Raw genomic sequence first — 13,247 nt, 5'->3', positions numbered from 1 at the left:
GGTTCGAAAAGAACTAAAAAGAACCGGTTCAAAAGAACGATTCGTTCACGAACCGGACAACGCCACAATCGCCTGTCTGTCAAGTATCCCGTTTTGGCCGGGAAAGTCCCGTATTTTACCCTTCTTTCCCGCCGTCCTCCCGTATTAGTATTTTCCCGTAAATCTCCCGTATTTTAACCTGCGTTATTAAAAAATAATAATACCCCGGGCCCGGGCGGAGTAAATAATAAAAAATAAAAAAAAACATTCCCAATGCTCTGTCACTAGCCTCGCGATAACTGCCATCTGCAGTAGCCTAGTCTGCAACAAATTTGTACAATAACTCACTAAAAGAGTAAAGAAAAGTTATGTGAAATGAAAATAAAAACTGTAAAAGAAAAGCAATATGAAATGAAAAGAATGTGTGGAATGAAAATAAAATGTAGCCTAAATGTAGCAAGCAATGTTAAATGAACAGAAAATACGCAAATGCCTTTAAATAAATGCTCTTCATATTGTGTTTTCATTTAGGCTATAGGCTAGTGAATGTTCACTGCATGTCAAGTGGTAATTTTAGCTTCTACACCTGTCTTAAAATGTCAGGGATAGCCTACTGGAGCTTGGTTGGGGTGGTGGGACTGCTCGCGGTGGGCGCCGGAAAATTTCCCTTATTTTCAAATCCAAAACTTGACAGGTATATCCTCATGAGACCCAATAAATAACTTTATAAATCCGTCATTGAAACATTCAAAATACTTCTGCTGTGTAAAAGTAAAAACTGAAATTAACATAAGTCACACTTACCGCACAGTAGTAATAAAAACAAAACGGGATTTAAAGTGCTCTTCATACTGTTGTAGATTCCAGATCCAAAATCTGATTTCGATGGCAATGAATAAATAATCCTCGTTGTGTTATCACCCACCAGACTGACAGCGACGACTGTTAACAAACCCCACTAAACCGAGAGATTTTAAAACGTTGTGATTTTAATGTGACGTTCTAATGAATAAATTGATGATTTGCAAAGAAAGAAAAACCGCAAGTTATCACATTCACGGTAGTGATGTTAGTTACATATGACACTGAAGCTTCGATGCGCGTATCACACAAGCGAAACAATTTCTAGTGAAGCCCCGTATCGGGGTGTGTATTGGTTTATAGAAGTGATCGATGTCAAACGAAGCCTCACTTTCTCTCACTTTCTCTTTCGCTTTGGGTGTCAGAAAGCTCGTATTTAACGAGTCATGTTGCCTCAGTCTGGATGATGAGTTTGTGAGGAGAGTGCTGTACTTTAATGCTGTAAAGTTAATCAATATATTAGCCTACATTTTAATAAGCAAAATTAATTTTTCGCTACTTAGGCTATTATTTTTTGTTGTAGTGTCTTTTTGTTTTTGTAAAATCTTTGCACTTTTTGGTGATTTTAGGTAATTTGGTGTTTGTATTTGGGTTTAGGGTGGGATTAGGGGAGAGGGTGTTGGTGTTTGATGAATGGTTAGAGCAAACAGCCAAAAATAATAAAAATAATAAAAATAAATAAAATCTTTATCAACTTTCTGTCATTCCTACAGTTGATTAAGCACTATCAGTGACAAGTGTCATATTGTGTGTGTGTGTGTGTGTGTGTGTGTGTGTGTGTGTGTGTGGAGAGAGAGAGAGAGAGAGAGAGAGAGAGAGAGAGAGAGAGAGAGAGAGAGAGAGAGAGAGAGAGAGAGAGAAGGCCTACATTAGATCTTATTGAATCATATAAGCTCATTTTATATTTTAATTGTCACACTTTAATGGGTAAAATAATTTAGTTAATGAACAAATCAAACACAAACATGTAAGGTTTTTATTTGTACACATAACATTGAAACTATGGAGTGTGTTGTGGTTGCTTCATCTGCCAGAGCTTCTAACACAGGCTTCTGGCTGCTTTATTTTAAATAAGCACCAGATGGCGCTGTTCTCGACACTCTCGATGCTTTGAATCTTTCCCCGGAACAGTTAGGGAAAAGCTTCAGTGATTCATGAGGCTTCATTTCCCCATCCCTAATTCACAGAGTTTATCATAGCGCAGACACTCTGGAGTCAGAAATATGAAAGAATGTCTTCTTCTTCTTCTTCTTCTTCTTCTTCTTCTTCTAATGGAGTTTTATGGCGGTTGGCAAACCAACTTTTTGTGCATTACCGCCACCAATTGGACTGGAGCGTGAAGCACTAATAATCGTTTAGAAATAAACAACTTCAATAAACAAGAGAGTGAGAAAAAAAAATCCAATTTTAAACCAATTACTTTAATTCCTCCAGTCAACTCTTATTGCTTTAATATATTTCATAATAGGACTATATATTTTATCTTGTTCTGCATGCACTTTCAAAAGGCTTTCCATATTTAATGATTCAACACCCAACTTTCTTACTTCCTTCATATTTTATACATTTTATTAAAACATGTTCAGTTGTTTCTGCCTGATCACAATAATTACATTTACCCGTTTTGTTTTCCTATTATGAACAACGAATGATTTAGTCTAGTGTGCCCTATTCGAATGCAAGAAATAATTGTATCTTCTTTTATATTCCTAAACACTTCTTCCATTTCGTACTTGTTTCTGTATACTATGTCTACCCTTGTTATCACTGTTCCATTCTTGCCTTTTGTTGTTTATGAATTCTTTAATTTTACCTTTAACTTCTTTTTTGATCAGAGTCACTTGAATATTTATCTTGTTATGTTTTACAGCTTGTTTATAGTTTATCAACCACTTATTTAGCCTCCACTCACATATGAGCAGGAAGGAACCCACAAGAACAATAAGCTTACACTACTTATTCTTAACAAACTTGCAAGAATCTCAAACACAATCTCATGAAAGTGCGGATCTATACCACAAATTTAATTTCTCGTGCCATTTATACACAAAAAAATGTTGTCGTTTTTTTGCGTGCATATGCTACGCACTGCAAACGCACTGCAGATCAGAGGTGTTGCGTGCGTTTTAGTCTACACGCCATGAAGTGCGTATCATATGAACGCGAAAATTGCGTATCATATACACGCAAAAACTTTGTCTTGCCTTGATGATTTATTTCCACTTATGAGGCTAGTGATTGCTGCATAAGAATCAGAACATATTACTACTAATCTTGGTTTTACATCCTCTACCCACTGGAGTGCTACTATCTTGGCAATTAATTCTGCTGCAAACACAATACATGATCAGTTATTCTTTTCTTAATGCTTGTTTGAAATTTAGGAATATATACAGCAGCTGCTGTTCTTCCAGAGAACCATCAGTATATGAACCATGACGAATAAATCTGATCTAAATACTGCTGTGCAATAATGTTCTTTGGGGTTTCTCTCTCATTCTTGATTTTCATTTGAATTTCATTTGAATAAGTCAGTTATTGGCATTGGAAATATCCATGGTGGTGTACTGGATAATATAACAGTTGGGCTAATATCACAGTCTGCAATACCATTGTGCTTCCCTGTGAACAAGCTTCCCCAAGCTTTTAATATTTTTGTTCCCATCTTCCCTGCATTCTTTTATCACTCCCTTTATGTATAACAAATGTCAGCCTAGGTTCCACCCACCGAGATATTTGACACTGAAACTTGCTCCAGATCCGCAGGAGTTTTCTTCTTCTTCTTTGTAACGGCGGATCGCAAAGTTATACCGCCCTCTGCTGTTTCTTCTTCTTCTTCTTCTTCTTTTTCTTCTTCTGTTGTTTATATGGCGGTTGGCAAACCAACTGTAAGATGCATTTTCTGCAACCTACTGAAATGAGTATGGAGCACAACTTAGTTGAACACACACACACACACACACACACACACACACACACACACACACACACACACACACACACACACACACACGAAACTAACTTTAACCGTTCTCTATTATATGCTGTAAATTCCAGCAATGTATCAACATTTATCACAATTACCAATCAATCAATCAATCAATCAATCAATCAATCAATCAATCAATCAAACTTTATTACAGACTCAAAGTCCAAATTTGTCAGTATCATGTTTCCCTATTTTATAATATAATATATTATAAACTTTGATTTAGTGTTGTATAATCTTGTCATTACCAACAGTTATCAACAGCTCTTCTTTCCACCCTTATATTTAGGCCTATACTGATGCCTTCCTCATCTTTCATAGTGCCATATCCTCTGCAGCCTCTTTCACTTCAGTTCCCATCGACCCCTTCATTTCCTGTTTACTCATCTGCACTCTGATGTTGATCTCAGTATCCTTAACAACTCCTTTGCCAGTGTATCATTCGCCTTTACTCCGACCTGGACTGGAAGGGCTGGAACCCACAAACAACTCACCCTTACACCTAAGTGTTTTATGCCATATCATTTCTGTAATGTTTCACATACAATATCTTGTCTTGCTGAGGATGTTCCACTTGCCAAACTTTCCAGAGCTGATTGTGATTCTGTACGTCTGCTCTCAGATTTCTTCAAAAATATCTTCATTTGTGTTCCAAAGATGAACGAAAGTCATACGGATTTGGTACGACATTAGGGGGTGAAAAAGTTTTGACAGAATTTTCATTTTTAGGTGAAATGAAAGCTTTAGCATTAAGTTCTGCCTGGAAGACTTAATTGTTACGTCACTTCACCTCTTCATCTATCCAATCACATTCTAATACTCGTGGTATAAAAGATCGGTACTTACTCATGTCTGAGTTCGCAGATGATGAAGCTCCAATTCATCGCCATCCTCCCCACCACCTCCAAATCGAATCCTTCCCTCCATCCTCCCCACCACCACCACCACCAGGATGGACTCCCTCCCATACCTCACAGGGGGTCGGCTGCGCCCCTGCCTTGGTCTTCAGGCAGGATATGCAGAGTCCGGACCCTCAGATTGCAAGCTACGGACGGGGCCTGCGCCAAAGAACTTTATTGCTTGCTGGGTTGTTAATAAATGGATAATTGTCACAGTGTTTATTCTCCCGAGTCTTTCTGGTAGAACTATCTTTTATGAAAATATTTTGCATCCACACTATAGATTTGATGAAGCTGGTTTGCGTGTATGAGATGAGATGTGAAGTGTGTATAACTTGCACAAGGGAATGTGGGTACGTAACACTTTATTTTACATTGTCCTTGTTACATGTATTTACCATAGTAATAACAGTAAAGTATGCATAGTTACATGCAAATACCCCTCAACCAAATACTAATCCTACCCGAACCCTTTAGTAAATACCTTGTTAATTAATATTACTCAGTACTCAAATATATAATTACTCCATAACAACGACACCTTATAATAAAGTGTAACCAGAATGTTCCAGGTCTGAGGTCAAATTTGCTAGGTCAACATCACATCTTACTAATATACTAATACACATACACATATAAATAAGCCCATAGCATAGAGGGGAAGTCAAACCAATCTTAAAATATTTCATGGGAGGAACAAGAGTCTGCAGTATCTAAGACTTCATTTCTAAATAAGTCCATGTGAGAAGGTGTACAGACTCTGAAAGGAGAAGCAGAGGTATTTATTCACACTGAGCACTTCAACTCAGACTGACATCTCTCTCATCTTTAGCTCTTCTGACGGTAGAATTGAAGTCTTTCGTTATTTGAAACGGTTCTGACGTTCAAACTGCTGAAGAAAATGATTCACCCGATTTTCCTCCATTTGTGCCTGTGGTGTTTAGTTGGTAAGTTATACTTGTTTCATGATGCACAGTGTACTATAATCAGTCAGAATGGATTTTGTATTTGCTGTTAATGTCATGAATAATGATGACTGTAAATCAATCAGTCTAATTCACAACAAAGTATATATATATATATATATATATATATATATATATATATATATATATATCAAATTAGTTTAAAGCAATCATTTCTGTTTGTTCGGCAGGTGTTTTTGGCGTTGCAGATGAAGTGAAGTCAGTGTCAGGGATCGAGGGAGAATCTGTCACCATACAGCCTAATGTTTCTAAAATAAAGAAAGATGATCAGATAAGATGGAATTTTGGACATAAAGACATTCTCATTGCTCAAATCAATAGACAGGACAATAAACCGATATTTTATAATGATAGTGCTGATGGGAGATTCAGAGGCAGACTGGAACTGGATCAGACTGGATCTCTGACCATCACAAACATCAGAACCACGGACTCTGGACTTTATCAAGTCAAAACCACCAGATCAGAGACGCCGCTCAACATATTCAATCTTATTGTCTGTGGTGAGTATACCAGCTGGATTATTCGATATATAGGATATACTCAGACAGCAACATAGTGTCGGCTCACGGTCGAGATCCGGCCTACATCTGGTACTTGTGGACTCAACGCGTTTGAGTCCACAAGTACACGATGTGGGCCGGATCTGGGCCAACACTATTTTTCTGTCTATTAACCTTTTAACATGTAAAACAAGGTCATAATTAGTCTGATAATGAAATAAGTGGTTTTGTGATGACAGAATCATTTGTGCAAGTTTTTTAGATGATTTTACAACATTTCTTTCTTTAAGAATTTGATTCAAATTAAATTCAAAGAAACGTAATCTGCTCTTTGCGTCGTACAGCTGAACAATACCCAGGCAGCAACACAGTTTTGGCCCAGATCCGGCCCACATCTGGTACTCGTTGAATTCACAGTTCTCCTCTAGCCAAGGAACAAACACGTGTCATTATGATTCAGGCTGCATCACAAGTCAAAATTCAGATCGGGATCGGTAGCATTCAAATATTCATCCAGTTCCTTTTGCTTGAAGATCGATTCATCACACCAGTGGAGCCGAAGCTGGCCCTATAGGGTCTGTTGTAGGGGATTATACAGTAGACCCAGGGAAGTGAAGCGCAATTGACTTTCCTGTAGCTCAAACAGTAGAGCATTGGTGCTTGCAACGCCAAGGTCATGGGTTTGATTCCCAGGGAAAGGAAGAACTGATAAGAATGTAAATGTGTACTTGAAATGCAATGTAAGTCACTTTGGATAAAAGCATCTGCCAAATGCATAAATGTAAATTGAAGACATTTTTTTTACTGAAGATAGTTTGTAGTTTCATCAGGCAGAAGACTCACAAGGAGTTTGTAGGCCGCTCTACACTGTTAGAAAAATCTGTAGAAATTACAGTATTATTGGCAGCTACTTGCCAGTAACTTACTGTAGATTTAAATGTATGTTATTTACTGGCAACAGTTTGTTCAAAGTTAAATGAACATTAAACATTAAAAAGTCTTTATCTTTACAGAATAAAACTAATATAACAGCCTCATGCAAAGCATTCTGGGAACCAAAATCTGAAGGAAAAAAAAAAACAGAAAAAGGTTGATGAAGATCTCTGGTTCCCAGAATGCTTTGCATTAGGTTGTTATTTTATTGTTTTATTCTGTAAAGACAAAGACTTGTTAATGTTTAATGTTCATTTAACTTTGAGCAAACTGTTGCCAGTAAATAACATCGATTTAAATCTACAGTAAGTTACTGGTAAACAGCTGCAAAACTACAGCAAATTTTTTACAGTGTACATATATTCACATTTCTACAACAATTATACCTTACACCTACATCGTTACTTCAGGTTGAAGGATTCTGATTGGCTAAGAACTAGATAAACATAGAAATTGTCCACACATGGATTGATATGCAGGTGCATATCCACACTGATTATCAGGCTGACCCTGAGTTAGATATATGTTTTAACACATGTTAGGTGCCTTTCTCAAAAACATGGAGAGAGCACATGCATTAAACTGACATGTAATTCTATAACTACACAAATCTCATAAGCTTAAAGAATCTCTGGTGATGAAGGGTTTTGAGCGTATTGTAAGGAGGAGTTTACTTTGCATGACTCAGAGCATGATTGACCCATTACAATTCGCATATTTACCAAGTAAGGGGGTTGAGGATGCCACAGCAACACTGCTGGACTTTGTTACTGGACATTTGGAGGGCGAGAAGACACATGCACGTTTGTGTTTTGTTGATTTTTCATCAGCGTTTAATTGTATGCAGCCCCATATTCTTGCTAACAGACTATTGCAATTTCCTGATATTGACCTTGGTACAATATGCTGGCTGGTTGACTTTCTAACTATGAGGTCACAGAGGTCCCGGGTAAATAACACTTTATCTGAGGTCCTAATGTGTTCAACAGGGTCACCTCAAGGGTGGGTTTTGTCACCACTCTTATTTGTGCTTTACACCAATGACTGCCAGAGTATGTTTGAATTGAGGCATATCATTAAGTATGCTGATGACTCTGTGATAATTAGTCTTATTAGGACTCATATCTTCACCTCAGTGTTCATATGACCAAAGATATGTGTATTGACTTTCGCCGTAATCCTCCAACCACAGCTCCAACTTTGATTAATGGCATAGTGGTAGATGTGGTAAGCCAATACAAGTACTTGGGCACCATTTTAGATGATAAATTGAACTTTGACACCAATAGACTATATGTGATGCGATCTGGGAAAACCCACCACATGGTGAAATGTTACCTATTACAGGTTTTGATATCATATGGATGCTGGTATCAAGCCCTTTCCAAATCTGTTTTTATTTTTATCATAGCTTGTTGGTAGCAGAAGTTATGTTTATCTGAAGTTGGCCGATCTCTATGATTTTCTGGAACGGAATTTTGAGAAAAACAGGTTTAAATAACTGTCACCGTTGAGACGCGTCCATCTCGCGATTGTTATGAAACTGCGTGACGTTATAGTTTAAACAGGATTGGCGCGAAATGCACACTATACACATTCACTGTACATGTATGTGGTTTATTTTAAAGGTAAACTATCTTTGTAGTGTTACGCGACGGACAGGTGTATGGGATATACGGCGATTGTTCTGTTTTTTTCACCTCTGCCGGGCGTTAATGGTCGCATATAATGCATTAGAGAAAGAGAGTATTTTCAGCTTGACACTATAAATCGCTGTTTTTCTGCACTAAACAAGGGAATTTTGCCAAGATATTTTCAGAGATAAGATAAAAGATGTTATAGAATAATAATTTAATGAAAAAAAAAATTTGACAAAAAAACTGACATTCAAATGATGTTTTATAAACAAAGTTCGGGAGGAGCACGTTCAAATAGGCTAATCAATCCAATCTACTCGTCATCAAACAATTATGTCTACCCTAATCAGCATGACAAGAAGTATATATATCCACTCTGTCAACTCACCTAATATTCCTTGGCAGTTTTCCAGCATCCCTCCACCACCCCGACTCCTCACTCTTGGCTCAATCTTTACAGCCAGGAATACGGGGGGAGTACTCTGGGTTCGGGCCGAATACCGAGCCCGGAGCCCTCTCCTCGGACAGCACGCCAAATACGCATTTATTCTATCTGACTTATTTGTAAGTGTGAACTAGTGAAACTATTTTGGAATTTACTGAAAACGGCCCAGCGCGACATCCGACGGGTTTTCCCAGATCGCATCACATGTAAAAAAGCTAATCAGAGACCTTTTTTCTTAAGAAAGTTGAATGGGTTTAATGTTGATAGATCCCTTCTGAAAGCTTTTTATTCATCCTTTGTTGAGTCAATTTTAACTTTTACTATGATCTGTTGATTCGGCAATTAAAACAGATTGGGAAAAACTGTAAGCATATGTCGGAAAGTAATTGGTACTGATCTTAACAGCATTGAGCATATGTACGAGGCCAGAGCTACACAGAGGGCAATGGCCATTTTGGCTAACATCACTCACCCACTACACAATGAGTTTTGCCTCCTACCATCAGGAAGGAGGTATACCTATCGAAAACGTGCCAGGTCCAACAGATATCTGAGATCATTTGTACCATTAGCTGTTGAGTTTCTCAACAAACTATAGGTACATGTGTATTTATGTTTTTTTTATCCATTTATTTTTTTAAGGTTTAATGTGTTTTTGTGTGGATGTGTATGTGTTGGCTATTTGTTGTGAACAAAATTGCCCTTAGGGGACATTAAAGATACTTCAATCAATCAATTCAATCAAGCTTAAAGAAGTCATTCAAATTGTTTAGAAGGAAAAATATTGATTAATACCTTGATTATATTCACTTATTAGATATAGCCTACATTGAAGCAGCAGTGGATTCCAGAATCCAGCCCTTAACTGTACAGAGGACTTGTCTGATTATGTCGAAGAGGCCCTCACAGGGAATTCTCTAGTAGACAGGATCTCTTGTTTTGGTCATGAATCATAATTATGTTTTCTAATGTTGCTCTTTTCTTCTCTCTTAAGAAAGTCGCTGTTGTGGTTTCACCGAAGCTGTGATCCGATTGGCTCTCTCATCTCTGGTGGGCGTGGCTGCGGTGGTCGTTCTGATTTATGAATTCAGAACCAGAAATCTTCCACGGCTGAAGACTGTGAAGAACGCAGCAACAAACACTGATCGACCAGATGAAGATTACCGTGAATGTCTGGTGCCAATATATGACAAGAACTCCTTTGAGTAACTATCATTTCAAAGATTCTTTTTTTTTTCAAAAGCAAACTAACTTTTTCATGCTGTTTGTTTCACACTCTTAAATCATAACCGTAACTGCATTAATTTCACTTCTACTGATTGCAGGTGCTTATATGTCGTGTCTCAGCAAGCAGATTAATACCGCATTTAGCTTAATGTTAACTATCAATTAAAGTGACAGTTCACCCAAAAATAAAATTTCTTTCATTAATTACTCACCCTCATGTCGGTCCAAGAAAGGAAGTAAAGACATTGTTAAAATAGTGACTCCATTGGTTGAACGTTAATGATATGTAGCGACAGGCACGTGCACACATAGACATCAAAGGGGGCTTGAGCACCTGCCCTTTTTATTCCTGGAGAGAAAGTGCCCTTTTTTCTGGAGTGCTTTTTTTCTATTTTTGAAAAATAATATATATTCCTGTTTGCGCACAGCTTCCCTGTCAGTAGTATATAGTATATCTAAATATCAGGTCGGTCCAAGTGATCTGAGGGCGCGCGCGCATCCTGTACGCAGACTGGTGCATAGATATATACACTAGATGTCGCCTTGGCTACGGCAGGTCATTGGAACGAATGTCTTTAAGGCGAAATCTAGTGTATATCTATGCAGTATGCACCAGTCTGCGTACACGTCACACACCAGGATGCGCGCGCGCCCTCAGATCACTTGGACGTGGTATTTGTATAAGAGCTAAAAACGATATAAATACTGTTCGTTTTCTCACACAAACCGCTCGTTTCGTGTCTTAGGCCATCAATGTGTACTTACAAAGGGGAATTGTTTAATTTGGACGATGGGGAATTGTTTCAATTTGGACTCTGTGCATCCTCTTGGAGACCGTGACCATCATTATACGACTGACCACCAACGTGATTATTTCACGTCTTGTCGTGATACCGGGTTGAATAATCACGTTGGTCCCCTTTGGAAAACGTGTAGATGTCACAGTTTAACGCCCTCAAACGTGAATCATACACGTTTGCCATTGAAGATATCTGTACCATTTCCTTACCATTTTATAGATTATAGTAAGATCCCTTCTACTCCCACACCTAAACATACCCATTTTATGGACAATATTAAAATGATAAAACGTATGGACAGATATGTGTATGAAAATGGCATTTTTATGAACAATATGGCATTAAAAGATAGTTTGAGCCACGAATCCTACCCCTAAACCTAACCATAACCATTTCTTAAAACTACCTAGGCAACAATTATAAAGAAAAAAAACAGACAGACGAGTATAATCACAATAATTTATTTATCGTTCCTAATAACCATAATATACTAACCGGCTTACAACACAACATCGATTCACAAAATACATCAATTTTATTAGCTTGATGTAATCCAAACCTTCAGAATCCATATATTATTTGCAAGAAAAAGATCCAAACTCAGCCCTTTATCCAGTAATCGTCATCTTGACCGTAAACGTCAAACCCCGCGCTTGTTATGAATTCAAATTCAAAAATTGCGCCCTCAAGGTTACTATGGTTACGGCAATATCAAACGCTCATTGGCTCTCGCCTCGCCTGCTTCGTCACAGATTGCGTCATGCCCATTCACATTTGAAATGAAGCGCGCAGCCCTCAGAGCGAACCGAACTACCGAACCGAAGACGGATTAACATTTTCATGGATTTGAATTAATAATTTAAATTCTGCTCTGTTACCTCATACAAAACCACTGCCAGAGAGGACTGCGACACATCGTCACGTGAACAACTTTTGGTACCGATTTTGACATTTTCTCAATAAATAAATTATTGTGGATTATACTTGTCTGTCTGTTGTTTTTCTTTATAATTGTAGCCTACGTAACTTAGTTTTAAGAAATGGTTATGATTAGATTGGGGTAGGATTAGCAAACGTCCCGGGATAATGGTACGTGTAAGATTCACGTTTGAGGGTACGTGTAAGATTCACGTTTGAGGGTAACGTTGTGTATGATTCACGTTTGAGGGTACGTGTAAGATTCACGTTTGAGGGTAACGTTACATGTGTATGATTCACGTTTGAGGACGTGTAAGATTCACGTTTGAGGGTACGTGTAAGATTCACGTTTGAGGGCGTTAAACTGTGACATCTACACGTTTTCCAAAGGGGACCAACGTGATTATTTCACGTCTTGTCGTGATACCGGGTTGGATTATTTCACGTCTTGTCGTGATACCGGGTTGGACTGACAGACAAGAACGGTTTGACCTAAAAATATCAAAATTTAAACTACTGCGGAAAAAAGACACCTAGCCTACATCTTGGATGCCCTTGAGGTAAGCTAAAACATACCAACATTTTATTTCAAAGTGAACTATCCGTTTAACTAGTTGACGCCTAATTTGCATACAGAACGTCCCCAGTTAATGACTTAGGCTACATCAAGAGTCTTTCCCCCTGCAATTTAGAAATCTAAATTGGTGAATTTAGAAGAAATCTACAGATGCAAACAGATGGAGGATACACTCTAAAAAATGTAGTAAATCTGAGTAACTGCATCTGGTACATTAATACATAAAACTGAGTAGAAATAAGTTAACATTAAACAATAAAAATAACAATATTTATTTATATAACAATATTAACGTTTTATTTATGAGTAATTTAACTTTTTTTATTTCCTCTAAACCTTTATAAAATAGTATTCCATACAACCACATAAATGACATTGGCTTTTATTGAATTTTTACTCAATTATTTTACTCAATCATATAAATGTGGATTTTGGAGGTTTCTATTTGATGATGATGATACAGTCCTCCCTCAAATGTGAAATTAAGTCCATG

General features: G+C 37.7%; 2 protein-coding genes across 2 annotated transcripts in view; one reads left to right on the top strand and one right to left on the bottom strand.

The window, feature by feature from the left end:
- LOC307169806 (muscle M-line assembly protein unc-89) overlaps positions 1 to 13,247 on the bottom strand; it is a 536,691-nt gene that overhangs the window by 391,743 nt on the left and 131,701 nt on the right. The window lies entirely within an intron of this gene.
- Positions 5,468 to 10,822, top strand: LOC307169885 (uncharacterized protein). Its single transcript, XM_079890776.1, has 3 exons — positions 5,468 to 5,675; positions 5,885 to 6,217; positions 10,227 to 10,822. The coding sequence occupies exons 1-3, from the start codon at positions 5,630 to 5,632 to the stop codon at positions 10,439 to 10,441; spliced, it is 594 nt and encodes a 197-aa protein (XP_079746902.1). The 5' UTR covers positions 5,468 to 5,629; the 3' UTR covers positions 10,442 to 10,822.

The sequence above is a fragment of the Squalius cephalus genome (genome assembly GCF_949319135.1).
Source record: "Squalius cephalus genome assembly, chromosome: 13".
Taxonomy (NCBI): Eukaryota; Metazoa; Chordata; class Actinopteri; order Cypriniformes; family Leuciscidae; genus Squalius; species Squalius cephalus.
Note: the sequence above shows the minus strand (reverse complement) of the source record. Positions and strands in the feature narration are given on the sequence as shown.

What these genes read in the sequence shown, in the direction of transcription:
- LOC307169885 (XM_079890776.1), top strand. Translation starts at nt 5,630, where the DNA reads ATGATTCACCCGATTTTCCTCCATTTGTGCCTGTGGTGTTTAGTTG. An exon ending in GTGCCTGTGGTGTTTAGTTG is followed by an intron (nt 5,676 to 5,884) that starts GTAAGTTATACT and finishes TTTGTTCGGCAG; the next exon opens with GTGTTTTTGGCGTTGCAGAT. An exon ending in ATTCAATCTTATTGTCTGTG is followed by an intron (nt 6,218 to 10,226) that starts GTGAGTATACCA and finishes TTCTCTCTTAAG; the next exon opens with AAAGTCGCTGTTGTGGTTTC.